The 23,007-nt window shown below is 39.6% G+C and overlaps 1 protein-coding gene across 3 annotated transcripts; it reads right to left on the bottom strand.

Moving 5' to 3' along the window:
- Window positions 1-11: 11 nt before the first annotated feature.
- On the bottom strand, window positions 12-22,808 carry srpk1b (SRSF protein kinase 1b). 3 transcript variants are annotated; one of them, XM_006784444.3, is made up of 16 exons: window positions 22,719-22,808; window positions 22,025-22,079; window positions 9,099-9,226; window positions 8,267-8,375; window positions 7,244-7,331; window positions 7,064-7,151; window positions 6,293-6,399; window positions 5,960-6,125; window positions 5,383-5,408; window positions 5,057-5,279; window positions 4,511-4,918; window positions 3,799-3,893; window positions 3,548-3,655; window positions 2,785-2,854; window positions 2,527-2,619; window positions 12-1,415 (listed from the first exon to the last, which is right to left on the bottom strand). In XM_006784444.3, the coding sequence occupies exons 1-16, from the start codon at window positions 22,729-22,731 to the stop codon at window positions 1,231-1,233; spliced, it is 1,962 nt and encodes a 653-aa protein (XP_006784507.2). In that variant the 5' UTR covers window positions 22,732-22,808; the 3' UTR covers window positions 12-1,230. The 3 variants fall into 3 exon arrangements, with proteins under 3 accessions (XP_006784507.2, XP_006784506.2, XP_006784508.2); XM_006784443.3 differs by lacking the exons at window positions 22,025-22,079; window positions 22,719-22,808 and adding an exon at window positions 19,596-19,853; XM_006784445.3 differs by lacking the exons at window positions 22,025-22,079; window positions 22,719-22,808 and adding an exon at window positions 14,486-14,950.
- Window positions 22,809-23,007: the final 199 nt, after the last annotated feature.

The raw sequence follows: 23,007 nt of genomic DNA, 5'->3' as shown, positions 1-23,007 counted from the left end.
TTATTTATTCTTACTGCCTAAAGAAAGAAAAAAAATCAAATGATGAGACATGGACAGTCGAGCCTTTATAGAAAAACAAGCAACATGTTTCTGATAGGACTGAAAGGAATATTACAATAACTTTAAGTACAATCTATGGTTTTCATATCCAGCACCTTCTTATACACCTGAATACACAGCTTTAAAGATAAAAAAAAAAAAGTGTAAAAAAACTGACTGTGCCCTCACTCTGTTCCAGCTTCAAGCTCAAAAAAAAAGGAGAAATCAAAGTCCGACTCTTTGGTACACTGTACTGTACACTTGATGTGAATCCACCTATCGCTGGATTTGACTGTGAATGTGGGAATTAAACTTATCAGGTAAAAAAAGCAACCCGGGTGTAAAAGAGCATTTGGCCAACTCATGCATGAAAAAGAGAAGGGCTCTGATTTTTTTTCTTCACATTATAATGTGTCAAGTACTTCTCTTAAGTCAACATAAACTAATGCTGAAGCTAAAAATCTTTACTTTCACAAGAAACCGACACAACAGTTTGGCTATCAATGTGATTCTGAACTCCCGATGTATGACCTGCACCTGTATACAAATGTAAAAAGTTCTCTGATAACGGTGCTTTGAAAGCTACTAGCTGCTCTTCATTCCAGTAAGCAATATGTAGTTATCAATTTTGAGCTCTCTGCACTCTGTTTAAAGGCTTAAAAGCTGGTACACCTAACATGATGACGAGCAAACAGACAAATTTGACTTATAAGTGATCTATATGATAATCGAAAGTGGTTCTGATGGTGACTGTTACAACTCTGTTAGCATCCTGTACCTTTCTGCGTTTGTAGAAAAATGTCCTTTTAAACCTGATGATCTCTTGTGTCTAAAATACAGAGAATAATGAGCAGAAGAGAAGAAGCTGGAGCTGGCAAAAAAGGGAAAATAAGATCAATAAGTTCTATTCAGCCAGTAACAAAAAGTCATAAATACTGAGAGAGTACTTTAAGCCTGTTTTATTCTCCTTCCCTAACAGAACAGAGATTCAGCAGCAGTCTGTCTATCGTCTCAATGCTTCCCGATGAATGTAAGTAGACCCGTGAGAGCCGTGACAACAGGCTACAGGCACGATGGAATCACAGGCTCTCACAGAAATGGAAGTATTTGCTTACTGTACGTTTTCAAGCTTAAGCCCTTCAAACCTATCTTATCCTTTTCACAATATGCAGCTGTGTGTACAGGCGTCCTCTAGGATGAGAGCCATGGGTGGGAGAGGCACTGGGCTGCAGTGGCTCTTCTTTCAGGCACCAGGTCCAGCATGGGAAGCAGGAAGCTGCTGAAAGAGTGGGCCTCCTCTTTGGACCACTCATACTTTTCTACCAGGACATCAAACAGACCCCAAGGCTTCAACTTGGTGATGTGCCGGAGATCGCCTGGGGGAAAACACATTTAAAATTCAATCTGTTGCTTCATCGACACAAACAATCACTTTTCGCAGTCGTCAATCACAACAATAGACCTCCACATTTTAGCCAACAACTAGACAAACACGTCCCTGTTTACATCAACAAAGTGAAGCAGGTGAACAGGTTCAGTTTCCTGGAAACCACTCACACACACAACCACAGCATAAAGACAGCTCACAAAGTATACTACTTAACAAACTTTAACAAGAATACATTCCCATCTAAAGCTCTTGTTTGCACAGAAAAGCAACAGACAACATCTTGTCTTAAGGAATCGCAACCCAGTATGAATTATGCACACCCACCAGCAGAACGCTCTGCAGGCGGTTGATTAAAACCACCCAGAACATCACCAGCACCAATCGACAGAGCATCACTGATCCTGATGTCATGAAGTGTCTGCAGAGCCCAGAGCAATGCAGAAATATCCACTGCGACTTTGCTGCAGTTTCTTCCTTCAGGCTGTGAGACTACTGAACTGATCCTCCTCACGTCACCACAAAAATCATGTTCCATTTATTAATATTAAGACTAAAATACATTTTTTTAATATTTGATTTGTAATGTAACGGGCTACATCTTCAAGTTTATTATACAAGCATGTGTTGAATAATGACATTTAAATGAATCTTGAATCTATTCACCACCCATGTAACTGAACATGACTATATGGGATCACATGTCACAGAGCATGTAGGAATAATCTGAAGTGAATTCATAGGCTTCAAATCTATTTATCTCCATTTTATATTCATAACTATAATTATCCTGGTATTGTACTCTTAGTGATTCTATAACAAGCCTGAGTATCTCTTGAGTAAACACGCAGTGGGATCTCTTACTGCTGCTCATGCTGCACCTTCTCTGTAGACTTTGTGGGGATAAATCCACTGCACCACCTCTATAAACTTGAAATAGCTGCACTGATTATAATTTGCTAGTTCAAACCGAGCAGATGGCTGTTCCCTTGAGCCATCAGGTGTTGGGCCTAAAATAGAAACTTCTGCACCTGAGAGTATATTAAGGTTGAACTGGATGTAGCTGCTGCAGAGAGCTGGTAGCAGGCGGCCATGTTTACCTTTCTTGGTGAAAAACTCCTTGGAGTATTTGCCTGCTAAGATCAGCTTCCGAGGGACTTTGCCTAGCAGCTCGATGACCAGCGCTATGTGATCTACAGTGAGGCGGCAAAACACAAACACACATGGACTTCATTACTGTTTCTTCAGTATAAGACATAAGTCACAATATGTCGAAACAAGGTGTAGGAGGAAGCTCATCTTTGCTGGAACTGCTCTCTAGTTAAACTTAGATATATGGATGTTTGGACCACACCAACCTTCATCTCTGGAGTAGTCTTCTCCAGAGTGGGGTTCAAACAGGTAATCTCCAGTAGCCAGCTCAAAGGCCTGAGGAAAGAAGTATATAAGAACTCGAATACAAAAAAAAAAAGAGATCATACTCTCCCACTGGCTCCCTTCTAAACCCAAACTACAATTTAAAATCCTTCTCCTAAAATACAAAATCCTGAATGACAAAGCTCCATCATAAACCTAATAATGAGACAATATTCCCATACAGCACTTTGATCTCTGAGGAGAGGATTTTTTTCAGTTCCTAGTTTTCAGAAGTAGAATGGGAAGCAGTGTCTTCAGCTATCAGCCCTCTCAGTTTGGATTCAGGAGATAAGATGCTTCTCTCTTGCAAGGTTAAGTCTAATTTTTTTTCTTTTTGATAAAGTTTATAATTAGGGCTGAATTAGGGGATCTTAGACCATCTTTTTAGATCTGCTGCTTCAGGTTAAGGTTGCTTGGAGACTTCCCACGATGACCTAAGATCTTCTCCACTTTCCATTAATTTATATCATAACCTGTTGCCTGCTGTCTTGGACAGTTTGTGTTTTGTCCGGTTTGTTGTTCATGGTGTCTCTATATTCCTCTTTTCCATGTTCTCTTTCCCTTCAACCAGGGGTTTTGACACATTGTTACTCATCACACTGAAAGCTTCTGCATAACATAAGTTATGTTAAGTTTGCTTTTCAGTGGGGGTTTGTGGGATCAGTTCATTTGTATACAGGTGTACTGTGTGTGAGTCTGTTTTACCATGCATGCTGTGCTCCAGATGTCTGCTGGTGTGCTATAGCCGGCTCCTATCAACACCTCAAGGGAGCGGTACTGCCGTGTCTGGATGTCATCTGTGAAATGTTTGTGCTATAAAAACAGAAAAGTGAAGACTGGGTCACAAAATGAAAAACATGAACTTGGAAATTTTACAGTAAAAAAGACACAGTGAATATTTCAAGTTCTGCTTAAAAGTCTTTTACAGAAAAAGTTTTATTGAATATTATACTCACCACCCAGCAGGCATTGCCGAGGTCAGCAATCTTAACCTGCAATTTGTCAGCATTGAGCGGGTCCAGGGGGTTTACTAACATGCTCCCTGTTGCTCCTGTTAAAGAGAGGAGCAGAAAGTGAAGCTGGTGTGTCTGCAGAGCAATTCTTTGCAGGATATTGTCAAGATAATTAATTATTGGATGGCATTAGCAATGTGCACTACAGAAAAACAAAAACAAACCTTACAACCCATATTCATTGCACCACACTGGCAAAAGTGATTTACTCCAAATCATTTTCCCAGTCTTCTTATGGGTTACCATCCTTAATACTGCAGTGTGGTAGTAGCCATGCAAAATATTGTTACCAATTTATTGATAAGAGGCATTGCATATCCAAGAGTATTACCGCCTTATAAACATGAGGTATGTCTCTGCCAACCAGTTAAGTTGTACTCTGTCCAGACGTCTCCTTTTAGAAAAGATGTCGCCACTTTATTTGAACCCATAATTAAAGTCAGAAATCATGTTTAAGGATGTGATAATGATGTCTGAACACCATACTCTAATCAGTTCATCATTAAGTGAACTTTCACCCTAATTTGAAGAATATTCTAAATGGACGTATACATATCTGACAACCAAAAAACATGATTCTTCTGGTCTCAGCTCCTGTAAACACTGTATTTTAGATATCAATTTCTTAATACACATTAATATCCCCCAAACTAACCATCCTGGCTGTTCTCTTCTTCATTTTCTCTTTTGGTCTCCTTTAGAGTGTCCATCTGCTCCTCTATCTTGTCTCCCTCTTTTAGCTCTACAGTGACAGAGTCTGGACTGAGTGAAGCAGGGGGATGTTGCTGCTCGGTATCAGAGTTTCCGTTACAGGATGGCCGGTCTTCTTTGTTACAAACTGCATTGTCGGTCTCTTTATTGCTTTCTGGTTGCTTTGCATCCTGTTGATCCTCCTGTTCCTCTTTACATTGCTCGGTCCCTTGAACTTCTAGACTGGTCTCATTCTCCGGTGTGGCGGCGTGGCCGTTGCAGTTGACCTCCATTCTGTTCTCCTCATCGCCCGTAACCTCCCTCTGTTCATTTAGCCCTGACGTATGAGCAGACTGCTCTTCGGGAGTCAAGTCTGGAGCAAAAAGAGAATATATTTTTCTTTACAAAATAAATTATCTTGTGCAATCAAACATGAATTCAATCTGCAAATAAAACTAAAACTTATCAGCTGTCCTTCATGACCCTGACCAGGGTCTGTCCTGTCATTTACCTGCGTTAGTATGGTTAGTGATGTCCTGCTGAGTGGCAGACGTAGAAAGAGTGGCTGAGGACGTATCTTCATTGTTCTCCGTAGTCTCCTCGTCATCCTCCTCTTCTCGGGTGTCGGGTATTGCTCCTCCCTCCATCTCATGTATCCTCTTTTCCTGCATCTCGGCCTGCTTTTTTTGCTTCTTCTTCATCTTCTTCTTTTTGTTCTTTGACATTTTGGCCGTCTGGGAAAGAGAGAAAAAGGATAGTTTGCATTTTGAATTCATTCAAATGTAAATTTGTACAAAGTCCTGCACAAGATCTGCTTAAAACAAAAAGATAACTTACTGGTTTGGAAGTTGGGGCTGTACTCACTGCAGGAAAGAGAGAAAAAAATAGAGATTTATGTTGATGAATGACATGTGGCACATCCTCTGTCCCTCTATTATTAGTATTCTGTTCGGGTGGCTGAGCTGATTCATACCAGTGCTGTACTAAAAGACTGTCTGCAGTGGCACCCTGCTCAGTGAGAGTCACACTCCTCTAAGCAAGCTGGTAATTTCCATAACCAATCCAGCGGTGACTCATAGCAGCACACAGCTAAGCTCTCCACTTTTATTAAAAACATCCACAAACACTCTAGTCTCTGAATACGTACATGGCATACACTGGATTATATCAAAGGGTTGGAAAAACATTTTATTCTGAACTTCTTGTTTGTGCTTCTTTACACAATCTTAAAATAAACTACTTGCAGTGACAGTTCTTTAATGGCATTATTTGGAAGATTATGGCTCACCGCCACATAAATACATCTGAAACACCTCAAGTCACAGCACCTGGTGACAAACCTAAACAGAAAATCTCCTAGTTGTAAGCAGCAAGTCAATCAAACCACAAAGATCTGAATGAGAAAGGTTGTGACCTGCAGAACCCGAGGGAGGGGCGGTGCCAGTCTTCTGCCACTGAGTAGCTTCAGCAGCCATCTTCTTGATGTAGGGCTCATTCACAGTGAGCAGAATGTTCTCCGGTTTGATGTCTGTGTGTATGATCTTACACTTGGTGTGGAGATAGTCTAAACCCTGGAGAACCTGTAGTTCAGAAAAGTCAGATTCAGGGTTAAAGGTGAACGTCTCCCATAATATCAATTAAAATGCATCATTCATGATGGCAGATAGTTTTGATATAACCATCTTCTTCACTGAAAGACAAACACTTTTCTCCCACTAGAACCTGTCTGTGTTTTGCTGTACAGTACCTGTCGTATGATGCTTTTAACACAGGGCGAAGGCAGCCCTTGATAATTCGACTTAATAATCCACTTAAGCAGGTGGTACCCAAGTACTTCAAAGACCATACACACATCTGGAGAAATGGAAGTCAAGGACTGAAATAGTGTTTACAAATTAGAGTTTTTCTATATAAACTAGTGCACATGAACACACACACACACACAATCCCATGTTTTCTTCACATCACAAACACAATCTCCATCTACTGCTTCACTACTAATTTAAAGGATGTCTAGACAGGATACAGCACAGAGCTCTAAGACAGATGGAGATAGCATGAGCTTCACTATATCAAACACTGTCACACTGAAAAGACAAAGTTCAAATGAATGTCTGAACAACAAATGTAAATATGGAGTGTAATTAAACTGCGATATCCTGACTTTCCAATGACAGTCAGTCTAAATGCATCTTGTCAGCATATCTGCACTGAAGCACAACAACACGGATGAGCTAAATTCACATCCAGCCTGAGGTGGTGTGGTCTTACCCTTGGACGTTCATCACTACTGTAGTTAATTGGCCTGGAAATGAATGTAATCATTATGCCCATGCCATCAAACTGAGACAACAGCAGCAGGAAGGACAAGGGCAGTTAGCAATTAAGCTGCTGTCAAGCCACTAATGCCTTCCTTAACAGAATGATCGGGCATCAGCTGATACAGTCAGAAAACTGGTTAGTTTGCACCATTTAAAGGATAATGCTTCATTTGTGACAGAGTAAAAATATAGGATACGAGTTCCATTCATGCCAGAAATTTTGAAGTCATCTAGCAGCTGCACTACTTTCTCTCTGTAAGGGTCACTGGGATCTGTGTTTCTCACCTGGAGAAATAAAAAAAAGAGATACAATCGGTGATGTGAGCTGTGGGATATCTACATTATGAGTCTGTGTGAAGTAAAGTGCTGTGCCTTACTGATTTCAGCAGCTTGATTTCATCCAGAGCAGTCTCAGTGTAATGTTCAGCACTTTTTACAACCTTCATGGCCACGAAGCGCTTTTCCCTGAAAATTACATGGACAAAATCAGCGAGTAAAACACATTATACAGTTCAGTGTATGCCGCATTTGCCTAAAAAGACTGGGGCTATGCTAGGATTCTGTCACCATCTTATACCTACTCTGTCTACTACTAAAATTACTCTTACACATTTTGTACATCATCATTCATATAATGATGTATGACACTAACACATTTTTTTAAACAATAATAGTAAGTTTTTAAAAAAGAAAAGAAACAATTAAACTAAAATAAAAAATAAAATAAAATGTCATGCCCCCATCTAAAACACAGATTTCTAAAATTCTCTCTTTGATGTTTAAAATATTGTAAAAACAGGTCTCCAACTCCTGATGAATAAATCTTTCTGAAGCCTTAAGAGATCTCCCAGACCATATCCAACAACATATGATATGTAGGAGCATCATGTTTCGACCTAATCATAATGCATTTATTGCTGCTGTCAATAGTAATTGTAACAGATATTTACCAGCTGACCTCTCAGACCCTGCAGGAATTAACCGGATCAATGCAACCTTGGACTCTCTTGCAAGATTTTGGTGAAATATCTTCTCAAGAGCTTCTTGGACAGAAGCAGGGTAAGTGCAAATGAGTCCCAATTTGTGTATCACGTTTTTCCAATATATAACCTGGGCAGATTTTTGCCATCATTTCTGGAATTCTGAACGAATCGAAATACAACCTTTAATCTGAAGTGCTATAGTGCATATTTCCTTCCATTTATCTGGTAATATTTCTGTTTGAAATTCAGCATCTCAACTTAAATAAGTCTGATCAAATGTTAGCCACACTGGTGTCTGAATTACAGAAACGTACATTGATCTCTAAAAGTAAAATCTCTTTAATAAATAAATCAGGTTGTCAGGTGATTAATTCTAAACACAGAAAAATTAATAATATTTTGTGAAAGCAAACTTACTGGATATCCCAGGCCAGCCACACAGTGGAGAAGTGACCCCAGCCAAGCTTACGGATCACATGGTATCTCCCACTGAACAGATCTCCAATCCTCACATGGTGATATCCACCTGACCAAAGGCACATGCATTGTCATACAATGTATACAGAATATCCTGCAGGAGGATTTCACTTAAAGGTCTTACTGTTCATGCAATTAGCCTGAAATGGGTGAAACTAAACTAAAGTGGGGTGGTGTTTTCTGTTTATTTCTATGTAAAGAGCATTTGGGGGGGGGGCTTCAAAGACCAGCAAGTTGGTTCATTTCTTCTTGGTCAGTTAATGTCGGTGATGTGGGGACACAACACTGGTGGGTACAGACACGCATAACAGAAGCAAGTCCTAATTGCAGGTGTTGAAGGTTGAATGAAGACTGATAGCATCCAGATATGATATGACTGGGATGAGGTGAAGTGTTGATAATATATCATCATCATCATCAGTAAAAAGGTTTACACAGTTTAAAACATGGAACACTTTAAGTGTTACAGAAAGCCTGGATGGCATGTTCACCAGCTTTACATCTATACTGGACAACACTGGAGCTTTGTTTTGGCTCCAGTATAGTGGTGGCTTTGAAGCATGAGAAGACGACAGCCTGTCTTAGAGAGGTGTTGAAGATATTTCTGAGGATGTGTTAGCTGAAACCCAGTTTTTTCTTGGGACACTTTAGTTTGTCTGCTTGGTTGAGTTCCTTCATGCATTTAAAAAAAGAAAAAAGAAAGAAGAAAGAATAAAAGGACACCCCCACACACAAACACACATTTCATTTTAAAGAGTAAGAGAGATCGTACCCCTGCAGTAGTCGTTGGGGTCCTCCTGTTCATCGTCATCAGAGCCCAAGATCTCTTCATCCTGCTCTGGTAACGGAGACTCTGCCTGACCTGGCTGAGAGCCGCCTCCACGGCCATGAGGCTCTGGTCTGGGTGAAGAAGAGAACCAGAGAGACAGGGATGGTAAAACAGACAGGAAAGTGTGAAATTCAGGAACACAAATGACAGGAAGAAAGGGAAGTGTGAAGGAAAAAACATGACGGCTGAAAAGCTGGTGAAAGATGATGTCAGACTGGCTCACAGAGATGGATGTCAAAGAGTTTACAGCAAGGTTTTATCCAAAATAAACTCATGAACAACATCAAGGATCAGGAGAAATTCTCAATCCACTAAAAAGTACAAGTGTAATATTCCTGTGATGACAGCCATTATGGAAAGGGTCTGCGCTCCAATGTATTAATATTGATGTATATATGTAAACCAGGATACTTTTGACCCTGTCTGGATCAGAGAAGATTCAAAACAAATTCAGACTTGTGCACTCAATTCTTGTTTTTTAAAATCATTAAAGATGTATGCTGTACAATCATTCCAATCAATTAAAGGAAATCATTAAAATTAGCATGAAATTCATGCCCAAGGTGAGTGGATGTAAACCTCTGAGAACAACTATACATCAGTGGTAATCATCTGACTCTACTTGGTTACTTGTTATCAATTGAATAACAAGTAACCACAGTTAGCGTATATTTTGAAAAAGAATAATTTAAAGTGAAATGATGTCATGTTAAGCTCCTTAATTTCCAGTAGCCGGCAACACAATGCTGCAGCGGTTAGCAGATTGTGGTCCTGGGTTCATATCCGCCGACTTTTCTGCGTGGCAAGTGAATGTTCTCCCCGTGCCTGTGCAGGTTCTACTTTGGGTACTCCCTCTATGTGTCATGGTGCATCCCGGAATAAGTTGGAAGTTAAAATTTGAGTTCCCAGTTGGAATTAAAATCAAAACAAATCTTGTTTTTCCTTGCTTTTCCTGGTACACGCCAAATCCAACATCCAAGTTCCGAGGTATCTGGAACGCAGCATTAAGGTGCAGGCACACCCTTTGCATTGGTCACTTCATGTGCTGCCGCAAAAATGATCATGCGATCACTTCTATTTATGCTCGATATTAAGGTGGAGACAGCCAGTATTCACCTGAACAACAGGTGTCCCCACTCAGACAATATAGCAACATCAGCGCTGACATATGAAGAGAAGAACTCTAAACCACAAGCTAGCACATTGCCGAATGCTTTTCCACAAAGTCTCATCTTTTCAAACTACTGCAACATCCGCCCCAATAGAATCTGTAAACTTCTGAACTTCTGCTCTGAAATATCAATAAAATGGTGGTAAAAACTGACGGTAAGAAGGCCTTAGGCTTCTAAATGACTGGCGACCTCTCCAGGCTGTACCCCACCTTCTAGCCTATGATACCCGGGGTAGTCTCCAGCACCATCTTAGAAGAAATAGATGGTTGGAAAAGGAAATGAATATTCAAAATCCTCATTAAATCTACAAGTTACAAAGAAAATACTTTCTTTATAGCATTGTCTATTTTTAAAAGTAACATGGGGCACTTTTTTCTAAAGTGGTGACTTTATACATAGGTTTACATGCCAAAACCATTTCTCCCCGCCCTAGGAGGTCTGACAAGCGCATCGCAGATATTTACTCACTCCTGAGAGTCCGAGGAATTTGGGTCAAAGTGACTTCATTTAAATATTAGGTTATACACATTTTTTAAAAGAAACAATAACGCAAAGTGAAAATGTTTTTAAAAAATCTAAATGCAGTAATATTTATAATAATATTTTGCTTTTGAGCAGTTTTTTCATCACACTGTAGGTGTACAGAGACGTCGGTCAGGACAAGAACAATGCAGTACAAAATTGGATCAGAGAAGCCAAGTGGCCTGGTTAGCAGAGCTGCTGCGAACCGGGGCATTTTCAACTCTTTCTTATTTTACCTCCTGAGAGTCCCAAGCCTTTTTAACAATTAGAAAAAATTACATTAAAAGAACAAAAACATGTATTTTTCCAAAAAAAATATATTTCCCCCCCAAAAAACATGCTTTAAATTATTCCCGTGCTTTACTTTATTATATTACTGTTATTTTCAGTTAATTCATATATTTATTATTATTATTTGGCTCCATTTTAATATCTAATCTTCCACAGGCTTCCCTTAATTCAGTTTGTCTTCCTTCTCCTTTCAAGTAATATTAGACATAATTTACTCAACTCCATCTGAGCCACATCTCCACTGTAGCACATTTCTGGAGTAGAATTTGAAATAAATAATAACAGCATGAAAGCAAGTGCCAGCATCAATGAGAGAAACTGATGTAAGCTCTTAAGCTCCAGAATCTATTTTGTTTTTTAGCTACACACAGGATGTAAAGCAGAAAAAGAGAAGAGGTGCGTGACTTGTGTTTCCTGAAAAACACCACACAGAGACTGAAGCATCTTACTTTGCATGGCAACTGGATTCTCGCAAGATTTACAAGATCATGAACTTTCTAAGCTTTGAGCTACGTGTGTGTATTTATACCAAAGTGTGCAACAAGAAACTGCAGGCCAATAAGGTAACAACCAGAAAACACCCATTATGGGTCTTCATAATGTCACCATTTCTAATGCAATTTTATCTTTATTTAAATATGAATTATAAAAATAATCTACTTCAATACTTTTGACATAATTACCTACAATTTGAATCCATAGTGTCAGGTTGTAGAGCATCACCAAAAACAATGTAGTGATGTACTGCACTAATATATAATATCACCAAAGAGAAATACCATGTAGTTAAATATATGATTTAGGCTCACGATGGTTAACTGAGCAGGATGTGCAGCGGTAATCTAAAAATGATTAACTGCATATTAAAAATCAAGTCTACGGGTGCTCATACTGGAAAATTCAAAGTAAAAGAGACACCGTGTTTATTTTGTCAAAAACACACACAAACAAACAGGTTTGAAGTCAAACATGTTAAACAAAGGCCCCTGAAGAATGATTTACCGGCATGTCACTGTTTCTTTCAGCTTCAGCTGCTGAAAACAAAAACAATTTTCTTGCTTTTCCAAGAGCGGCACAATGTTTGACTACTGACTATTGTAAATGGTTACATAAAGGCAAGCCTCAACAAAATCTAAAATCAGAATAAATTAAATAATCAGCTAAATCTAAGTAACCATTCCTCCAGAAATAAGAGCATCAATAAAACCAGAGTGCTTATAATGGGCTACCCTATTTCCACCCGGTGACGGTACACTGTGGAGGTAAGTAAGATAAAAGCTCACTGCTTCCAGCAAGAAATGTTTTCTGTATGCAGTGCAGGCAGATGCTTTTCCTCACAGCTGACAGATTCTTTCTTTGTAATACTTCCAGCCTTGAATAGATGTTCCAATCTCACATATAAAATCTCTTATGATCTCAGGTCTAAGCAGATTCATTTATCCAGCTAATGTACATGTTGGAGCTCAAGCATAACAGCATGTTGTTCACATAGATTTGCAGCTAATTAAAGGAAGTGACAGGGTAATAAGCAGCTCACATTACTGTGCACCCTCTGAAAAAGAAAATGTGTGGAGATGCTAAATTTGCTTCGGTTGGTACTTTATCGTGTTCCAGTTGCGATCAATTTTAAAGTAATTAGGATTAGCGTGCATAGCTAATCAGTTCATTGGCTTAGGTCAAAGCAGGATGACCATTGTGGATGCATCTTAACAAAATGTGCCCACAAAGCTGTGTCACGTTTAGTTGTTTGTTCAACTCAGCTGTTTATTACTGCTCCTTAGGGGAGGAAGGCAATTATAATGTCGAGCTTAAGTCAGAACTGCAGAGAACTAATTAACCAAAGTCCTTTTCTACAGTGACAAAAAGTAGCTTGGAGTTCAAGTAGGTGAAATTAAAATAGGCTTTCTGCTTGGAACCTGACCACTTCTGGCTTTATGATGCAGGTGTATAAGAGAGGAGAAGATACAAATGCAGCCAATGAATATGTACCCAGTGCACTTTCCATTTGCATATCTGCCAACACAGTACAACAGATCTGTGATATTTTAAATATCACAATAACACTACAGGCCTGCTGATATCAGTCTAGCTGCTGTGTGTGGGAGGTATCCTCAAAGAAAAAAAGAAAAAGACAAAAAGGTTTGTATCATTACTCGTTCTGCGTCTGCATTACACATTCACCCACCTGCGGTGAGAATTCCTCCTGAAAAGGTGTCACTGAAATGGGCATACTCGCATTTTTTCCTGCCCTCTGATTGGACTTTATACACCCCTGAAAATTTGTGGGCCCCCTTAGATTTGATTGCAGTATTCAAGTGAATAAACACCAAAACCGCACTACTTTTAGAGCTGACAACTCCTACAAGGTGAATTTCTATTATGACTAACAGAAGCGTTCCTGCCTCCAGACTTTCTGTGCACATTACTGCAAGAAATATGAACACAAACAGTCTGATGAAGGCAAAACAAAACTAAATTTGTTTGCTTACTCAGAGCAAACAGAGCACAGTCACTGAGCGAAACCATTCAAAAGGCCTAACTCCTTTCATTCCTAATATATAAATGATGAAAAGCAAAACAGATTTGTATCAAAAGTAGGTGAGGGTGGTCTCTGCCTATGCAGCTACTCATGGAAAAAACTGGATATTATTCTAATAGTCCTGAAACAACATTTTTATATTTGGACATGTCAAAGCTAGTGAATAAGGGTACAGGGGATGTCAACAAATGTCATCTTTATGGAGGAAAGTGCTAAAGTGACAACGACAATGAACAAAAACAGAAAAAAGAAACGAAAGAACCGATTCCAAGTTTCTAAGCTTCTTTTGTACTGTTTACACACAATGAAGGGGTTTTTATATGTAGATCCATGACATGTTAATAAAGAGAACTACATCAACATATTTACGCTGACAGTTTTTAAATCAGCCACAAAGTTTTTTTGGACATTGAATCCAAAGACAAGATTCTTAACTAAAAATAGCTGACAGCATTAGGACAGAAAGGGGGAAAGAAATGTGGAGGTTAGAAACCAATGCCTGCATGTAAACCAGGAGAAGAAAAAAAAATGTAGCACGACCTCCAACCGATCAACAGCATTCACAGATTTGAAGCCAAAACACAGCAGGCAATCATGCTCTTCCAGATCACGCATCTAAGTTTGTTTGGTCCCCCCCATTTAACTGCGGTACGACGACACTTGGACCGAGACAGTTCAATGACCTCTGATCACACGACAAAAACCTGGATACATAGAGGACTTCTGCAGCACTGGAAACACCTGGACGTGAGTCATATCTCGTCTGGAGCTGTCAACAAACGCGTACACACTCATCCTACTCTTACCTGCAAGATGCACGGATACCCATGGGATGATGCAGGGAGGAGGCCCAGAGAAGAGAGGGTGTAGATGTTGAAAAAGCCTCTTACTCCATCCAACAGGAGGAAATGAAAGAGGTATTAGAGGTTCAGAAAAGGGAAAGGGATGGAGAGAGTTAAAAAAAAAAAGTACAAGTGGAGGAGAAGGAAGAGAAAGCGATCAGTGCTGACAACTGAAAAGCAGTGATTATAACAGAAGAGAGCAGAGAAGAGGAGAGAGGATGCATCAGAGCAGTGATGGGGAATACGAGCGAAGAGAGGAGAAATGTAGAGGCTCAGCTGCAGGCTGAGTCCTGGAGCGCAGGGTACCACTGCACACTCCCCGACTCTCTCGCTCACTTTTTCCTCTCACACATTCACGTCTCTCTTTCTCTCCGTCTGACCGAGAACTCTCCTTGGCTGTCGTCAGCCTCTGGCCCAGCCCCCTTTCGCCGACAGCTGGGACATGATTGGATGATACAGCCCAGCACTGCATTGCAGGTGAGGGACGACATCAACCCCCCCCACACACACATACACACACCAATCTGACCAAAACAACACTGTTCCCCTTTCCCCCTCTCTGTCTGTCGATCACCATCGCGCCTGCCTGTTATTCAACAATGCTTCACTTACTCATATTTGCACGGAAACATCAATGCTGCAGTTTATTGTGCAATCATCAGACCTTACTCATAGAAAGGCAGACTTTCAAACTGTTGGACGATTCATGTAACAGGGAAGGAATCAGCTAAGTATCCGCAACTTGAAATGCTACTGCACTTCACAAGTTTCTGGAGCTGTATTGGAATAGCTTTGCATGACTTGGGGCCATTTTTTTGTGATTGGCCATTTAACATTTTCCAACAGGGCACAATGAGATTGCTGAACCTTCTTCTCCCTCCACACATATACTTGCTCACAGTGAAAATGAATACCAACAAGCAACCTGAGGGACATGAATGATTTAGCAACTTCTTTCCAATTTCTAACATACACATAGGGATAAATGATCAACACGTTGTACAACGTGTAACACGTACTGAAGTTACTAAAAAAAACCTTTTAAAATAAAGATAACGTACACTGTATGGGCTCCAGGATACCTCAGAACCCAACAGTATTTAACAGGTCTCCAGTGCATTGCAATCGTAGTTATTCTGATAAGAATCTCAAAGCAGCCTAGTATTGTCCTTGTTAACGCAACCAATGTTAATTTTGACAACAAATTCTGGTTTTGTTTTAGTCCGTTTTTTGACTAAAACCTGAAAATTTTAAGTCAAATTGTAGTTAACTAAATATCATAAGATTACAGTAGATGCAATCTAAAGTTGATTTAGTTGACTAAAAAATATAAAATGTTAAAGTCTGTTGTGTTTTTACAGATGAGAGTTGCTCCATGCAGTTTACTAAGCATCTTAGATTAAGATTGGAACACTTCCAAATTCGTCCCACCTTTCTGCACAACGTAATTTGTTCTGAATCTCACCAGAATTTTTTCATCCCGTTTCTATTCATTACATTTCACAATAGTTTTTGTCCTTGCGCATTAGCTTTTATTTAGTCATTGTCTTGTTTTTTGTCAGAATAACAGAAACTATGAGTCAACGAAACAATTCAGCAATGTTGCTTTACAGCCAATTATCTAAATTAGCAAGATAAAAATCATACAAATGATGCAAAAAAACAAAAAACAAAAGTACAAAATAAAAATTATCCCTACAAAAGCAGCCAGTTATGAGTACTATGTTTGTGGTGTTGAAGATATCTGAGACTAGGGCTGCTCGATTATGGCAAAAATGATAATCACGATTATTTTCACTGAAATTGAGATCTCGATTATTTGATGATATTTATTTAACAATAACAATGTATCGAATAATGACTTTAAAGATTGTCAAAAAATAATGTAAAATAGTGTGCAAATACTGATGACAGTGCAAATGTTTGCAATATAAAAAATAAATGAAAAATGTAAACATCTATGTTTAGTGAACTTTGCAGTGTTGCTCTGTGGTGCAGCTATGACACTGTAGCAAAGTTTACACACTATGTCTACTTGATCCACGTCTGACTCCGCAAACCCATAATGTTTCCACACCACTGAAGTTTTTTTTTTACCTCTCTTTTCAACCAACGGCAGTCACTCTCCTCTCCAAATAACTTCTGCTTAGCTTTCCGAGCTTCCCTGGGGTCCTCTTAATCAGCGGTCCCCAACCCCCGGGCCTCGGACCGGTACCGGGCCGTGAGAGTTGAGGCTCAGGTGTGAAATGTATAGTTTTCAGGGTTTTTATCGGTTTTCAGCATTATTTTGTTATCGTTTTTATCGTTTAATCGGTTTTCCTTGGTCTTTTCAGTGTGTTATGAATAAATTTTCTTTTTTCCGGTACCGGTACTAGTTTTATTTTGTTGTATTTATCCGCGACACCTTAAAGGCCGGTCCATGAAAATATTGTCGGGCATAAACCGGTCCGTGGCGCAAAAAAGGTTGGGGACGCTGCTCTTAATTGTTGTGACACGTGTTCGAAATGCAGAGAGGTGCGCTCGATTTGCCACACGTAGCAGCGCGAGAGTAAAGCACGACGGGGGGGGGGGGGTTAATAATCGGCTCAGTCATTTTTAATGATCGTTGAAAGCCCAGATCGTAATCGAGATTAAAATTCGATTAATTGAGCAGCCCTATCTGAGACAGTAAATTAGATACAACTACAGAATAATACAAAATTTGGACAATGCAGCAAATCCACCTTCTTTCTATATATGAGAGTTACTTGGTTTGTACTCGTCCCCAGAACACACAAGAAAATCTAGTAGAAGTAAAAGCATAAGTGTAAATAGAGAAATGTGTGATAACTGAATCTCATTTCTCTGCTGCAGTTTCAGATTTGTTATCGTGTGCACACACTTGAATGCAACCTAGCCAATTACAATGAAAAGCTGTGAAAAAAGAGCTCTATAAACTTTGCGCAGTCACTTCGAAGTTCAAAACAGTTTTCTGTGTTTCAGTGACTGCAGCCAGTTTTTATTATACATTGAAAAAATAATCCAACAGTAAAAACTGAAATAATTGGTTGTTTTTATCCAACAACAACAACAACTAATTCAGCTTAACCCTCTAGGCCACAATGGTTAATCCTTTTTTTTTTTTTTTTTTTTTTTTTTTGGGGGGGGGGGGGGGGTAAGCAATTGTCGGGATAGCTGATATCTAAAATATAAATAAAATTAAAAATAAATAATAAAAAAATAAATAATAAAAAGCTAAACTGTGGTCATCAGATAACTGATTATCTTGAGATCACGCTGCAGCCAGTGCATTCTCTGTGTTGTTCTCCCTGCAGACCTTTCATGTTCATGCCAAAGCCTGCTTAAATATATTAGGTCTAAACTACTTGGTCTAGAAAGCCTCTGGAACCAAAACTCTTATCTACACTCCTGTTTTTAGGGATTAAAGCGAACATAACCACATGCCAAAATTTGAACAGCCACAGCTTCAACAAAACTGGTCACCCTGAGCTGACTGTTTAACTCTTTTGCACACAAACACCCAATAAATAGTCTGTAAATGTGTTATTCCGTTATTGTCCGTCAGAGAGACAAAATCTAAAAAAACTGCAATCACTTTACATACCCGTCACTTCTGAGCACACATCTGATCTGACAGAATGTGTTAGCATCTCCTGCTTTCTCCTAGCCAAACTTTTTCCACCCATCCAGCCCTATCAGATCGTTAGAGCAAAACAAACAAGGGCACACAGAAGCAGTGGAGCTTGTGAGGATGGAGTATGGCCAAGAAGTTTAGCTTCCCTACTTGCTCCTTCGAAATGAAATCAATGCAAAATGCTTCGGCAGCAAAATGAAACAGCAGCAATAGATATCTGTGCCGAAGGCCTCAGGGTGCAGTGCAAACAAAGTGTAAATGCGTGTGGTGCTGCATTTTGCCTTAAGCACTCGAACACCTACTGAAGGCATACGAGTGAAGCAAAGGATGCTTTATAACGTCTTCAAATCTTCCTCACAGAAATGATTTACATCTACCTGCTGTGTAAGCACCAGCTTTATATAATATGTTCTTTCCAATATTCAGAGCTATGTGGGTTAACTTTACAGAAATTTGTCTTAATAGAGACAGTGTTTTATGTTACACGCAGAGTTTTTTTGTACAAACCAGGTTTCCAAGCAGCCTGAGAAAGACACAGAGGGAGGGAGAGGCCAACACACCACTACTTAAACCACTGCAGATTTCCATGGTTCACAAAAACAAATCTCTCTATAAAAACAGCTGAAACTCCGACATTTTTGAGGCCTGATGTGACCTGCCTCCCCATGACACCCAACACACAAAAAAAAAAACCACCCCCCAAAAAATATTCATATTTATGTGTATTTATTCTTCTCCTGACAAGACGGAAGGAAGAACAGTGGTTAACCTACAGCATGAGGACAAAAAGAAAGCAAGAGAGAGAGAAACAGAGCAGCACAGAGCTGTAGTCAGCTGCAGATGATGAAAGATTTGATGTGTTATGTAATGAACTGCAGCAATGGCTGGAAGAGAAAAGGGAGCAATGAAAGCAAAATATAACAGAGAGCAATGGTGCTGGAAAATATAATAATGGCTATTCGTGTTCAGTCGCCTGAGAGGACCGCAGTCCTAAAATTAAAATCTGAGGCACAGAAATTTGCAGGGAAAAAAATGTTTCCTGTCTGACGTGATGCAAACAAACAAGAAAACAAGTCTGCAACTGAAACAACAAATACAATTTTAAGGGAAGCAGAAATAAGGTCCTGTGTGACAAGTATAAATCTTCCAATCCTGTTCTCAGTCACTTGTAAAAGGACTAAGTGAAACACATGAACAGGCAGTGAGGTGCTTAGTAAGGCAAAAGCCTGAACGTGCTCCCTAATTTAAAACAAAAATAAAGGGGAAAAAATGGGATCAGAACATCAGTATGTCAGCCAAGCTCTGTCTAAACTAGCAACACAAACTCATGCACACACACTAAAACACTACTCTGACTCCCATCGTGGCAGATTAAAGAACCAGAACATGCATGCTCCAAGTCTGACTCGCTTCCCACAAGAGAACTGCAGCGCTACTCACTTGCATGTTAGACCGCTGGCAAGCTTCACTACAGCTGAATTGATGGAGAAGATCCAGTCCAGAAGCCACATGACAAAGAAGACACTAGCCTAAAGCTTTGTTACACAAGTCTATGATGAACTAAAATAAGCGCTGGCAAAGGTCTTTTTAAAGCTCGATTAAGACTTTTGTGACCTGAGACCAGGTCCGTGTGCTCTCCGCTGGCTCTTTAACTGTGCACTAGCTGCTGTGTCCTTTCAGCACAGCAGCCCCAACAGAGCGACTGACACAAGAGAGCGGGAGGGAAGGACCACGATGGGAGTAAGGGTGAGAGAGAGAGTGAGAGAGAGAGATGAGACAAAAAGAGCCAGAGAGTGCAAAAGGGAGACAGAGTAAGAGGAAAAAAGTGGAAAAAGAAGATTTGATCCATCCTTGAATGGTTTCTACTTGTGTGTTGGTAAGTGAGCAAGTAAGCACTTTCTTCTGAACACCTTACACTGTATAAAAGATGGACGTAGCCACCATGATGACACACACTGGTTTCTGAAGTCCCGTTTAGAAGCTTCAAGATGAACATTTTCACTGTCTCTGTGCTTTGAAACGACTGAGTGGTGGATCTGATGGTGAAACCAAAAGCTCATTGGTTAAGCACTTGTCAATCATTAACCAAGTTGTTAGCCTCCTTTTTTGGCATATAGAATAACCCAAATTTACAAAACTGACCTAATGTTTTATTCAGTAGGACGTGAAATGAGCAACTGAGTGTCGGGAAAGTGTTTCTAGATCTCCTGGCAGAGGAACATCTTCCCTCTGCTATCACTCTTTGCTAGAATGTCGGTTGAAGGCTTTTCCACACTGACTTCATTTTTCTTCAACCGGATGCTACTTCCATCTTTTACACTGTCTATGCTGAAAATGCATGCAGTGCATCATTGTTTCATGTGCAAAAAGTTTTCAAGGGTTGTAGCAAATTTTAATGACTGTCACACAGCAAAAAAAACCAAATCAAATGAATCACAAGAACAGGAAGTTAAGCCCAAAACTGCCATCTTGTCAGTAATATTAAAATCATGTTTTAGGTCAATACAAAACAATATAATATGGGCTAATCCAAAATCCTGCAGCCTGAGCAATCAAAATATTGTATTTTTTGTGGAAATCATGCATCCTCCAGATTAAAGAACAAAGGGACCATTCAGCCTGTGATCTGCACAGATTTCAAAAAAAGCACCTGTGATGGTGTGGGGACATTAAGCTGGATAATGAGTCCACTAGGGTCCTCCAAGTGATTCTGTCATCAGACAGTGAGGACAAGAGTTCGTGCCCGCCTGTTTTTTGTGACTGTGGAGACTCGACTATGGAGAATTTACATTGCAATGCACCAACTACACGTGCGTCCCAGCAGCGGACTTCAACAAACTATAACAGAAATGACTGCTCGACCAATGGTACTTTAACTGTCCATGTCCATAATCCATTATAATCAAAGCCTCACTATGTATGCATGTGCAGAAGTAACATGTACATATGTGAAGGCACCATTAATGCTGAATGCAAGCTTTTTGCTACCATCTTCATGACAATTTCAGGAAAGGTTATTCCAGCATAACAATGTAAATGTTTTCAACGTGTTGCTGGCAACCAAAATAATGAACACATGTATGGATTTTTAAAAAATTAAATAAATAAATAACCAAAGGTCTCCGTTTCAACATGTGATGCATTGTCTTGCACAGCCGTCTCAAAATGAAAATAGAAGGTGTAAACACACAAATGCATCTGTGGTTGCATCAGGAATCCAGCCATGTATCCACTGTATAAAAAAATCTGCCAGATCAAACTGCGGCGCTATCAGCTGTCACGACCCCTTGCAAATAAGAGAGCAGCCAGAAGTATCTTTTATTGTTTAACATATGTCTTAAAGTAGCATCTGTATTCCAAGTGGTATTTTTAGTTAAATATATGCAAATACATTTTGTGTGTTCTGTTTTGTTTTTTTTTTTTACACATAACACGTGCATATGCATAAATATACAGCTGAATACACAACTGTCTGTAAACATCTATAGCTTGCAAATGTTATACACTCCACACACACAATAAATAGCCTTTTTGCGCCTTTATTAGGTTGCTGTTTAAAATCTATTCTCCTCTGCCCTTAATGTTATAAAGGTCAAATAATGCACTTTAACCACGGTGATAAAGTTTGTCACGAATTGTGACAAACCATGCACTCAAACTATCTGAAGCATCAATGTTTTTATCTTCAATTATAAAGCGTTACAATGCGATGCTGCAACTATCAGTCTGTGTTGCAAATGATCGACTAAGAGCCAAATGATAGAAAGCAGCCGAGCAGTTTTCATGACTGAACCATCTGCTTTGTGTCTTTATAATAATATAAATTAACTTGTGGTATAAAAACAAGAGAAAGGTCCATTTTCACTTACTTTTTGCCAAATTTCCGGGGCTTTGTCCTCTTCTTCCTTGCTTGCATCGCTAGTACTAAAGAGCAGAGAGGAAAGTGGTACAACATAAAGCACAGCTCCAAATATAGCAGCTGTATCTTTATAACACGACACCATGTCAAAAGCCGTTTTCGTGACTTTTTATTCCAGGGAGTGCTGGTGTAACTCGTAGTTCAAACTTATATTAGCAACAAATGAGGCTAGCAGGTTACTCCGCGTACGTAAATAGACAGAAAACCGGCCTCAGGGGTGTGTTGCCTCACATAAAAGAGGCATTTTAAGTTAGCTGCTAATAGCCAACTTGGTGCTTTTCACAGTGAATGTGATATTTCCCGTTTCTCCATTATCATGTGGACCCCTGGTAAATTTTATTTAAAGTTTTTGGGACTGTGTGTATCATTTATACTCTAATTCGGATCGACACTTTCCGCATACTTTGTCCACCATCTAATCTACTATCTGACGGCTATAGCTAGCATACTGTTAACACATACACACAGAGAGAGCAGAGCGCATGGTCCACTTATACTTTCTGTCAGTTCTTAACGTTTCTTGTTATAACATTAGTTGTTACTATCGTTTCAGCAGACAACTGGCCTGATAAATGTCGAAAAGAAAAGCGTATGTCCTACAAGAATCCGTATAAAAAGCCTTTTGCTTCAGTTAGCTACGTTACCTTTTCTTTCCATGCTGAAAACCAGTCAGGGCATATGCTGCGTTCGAGGACTGTTGGAAAAGTGAAAACTCTAAAGTGCGCCAAAATGACCAAACAGAGCGATATGAGTTTGTTCCTGGGGGCAGTGTCCGTAGATACCGCCTTCGATCGTATTAAGTATCTTTTGTCAAATAAATTTAGCGCTCAGCACTTTATTTTGGAATTCCTTGCTAAGTTTGATTGTTAGCTTTACTGTTTATTGCTGTTTATTTTTGCACTGAAAATTCACACTTCTTCTAAGAAGAAGAAA

This window comes from Neolamprologus brichardi, chromosome 5 (genome assembly GCF_056152115.1).
Source record: "Neolamprologus brichardi isolate AB-2024 chromosome 5, ASM5615211v1, whole genome shotgun sequence".
Taxonomy (NCBI): Eukaryota; Metazoa; Chordata; class Actinopteri; order Cichliformes; family Cichlidae; genus Neolamprologus; species Neolamprologus brichardi.
This window is presented reverse-complemented; position numbering and strand designations above follow the sequence as displayed.

Bases quoted from the DNA above. Each gene is read 5' to 3' on its own strand.
- srpk1b (XM_006784443.3), bottom strand. From the start codon at position 19,666: ATGTGGCTTCTGGACTGGATCTTCTCCATCAATTCAGCTGTAGTGAAG. The intron at 9,227-19,595 runs GTGAGTAGCGCT...TTCTTCACCCAG, and splicing joins GCCAGCGGTCTAACATGCAA to ACCAGAGCCTCATGGCCGTG. The intron at 2,855-3,547 runs GTAAAACAGACT...TTCTTTCCTCAG, and splicing joins TCTGGAGCACAGCATGCATG to GCCTTTGAGCTGGCTACTGG.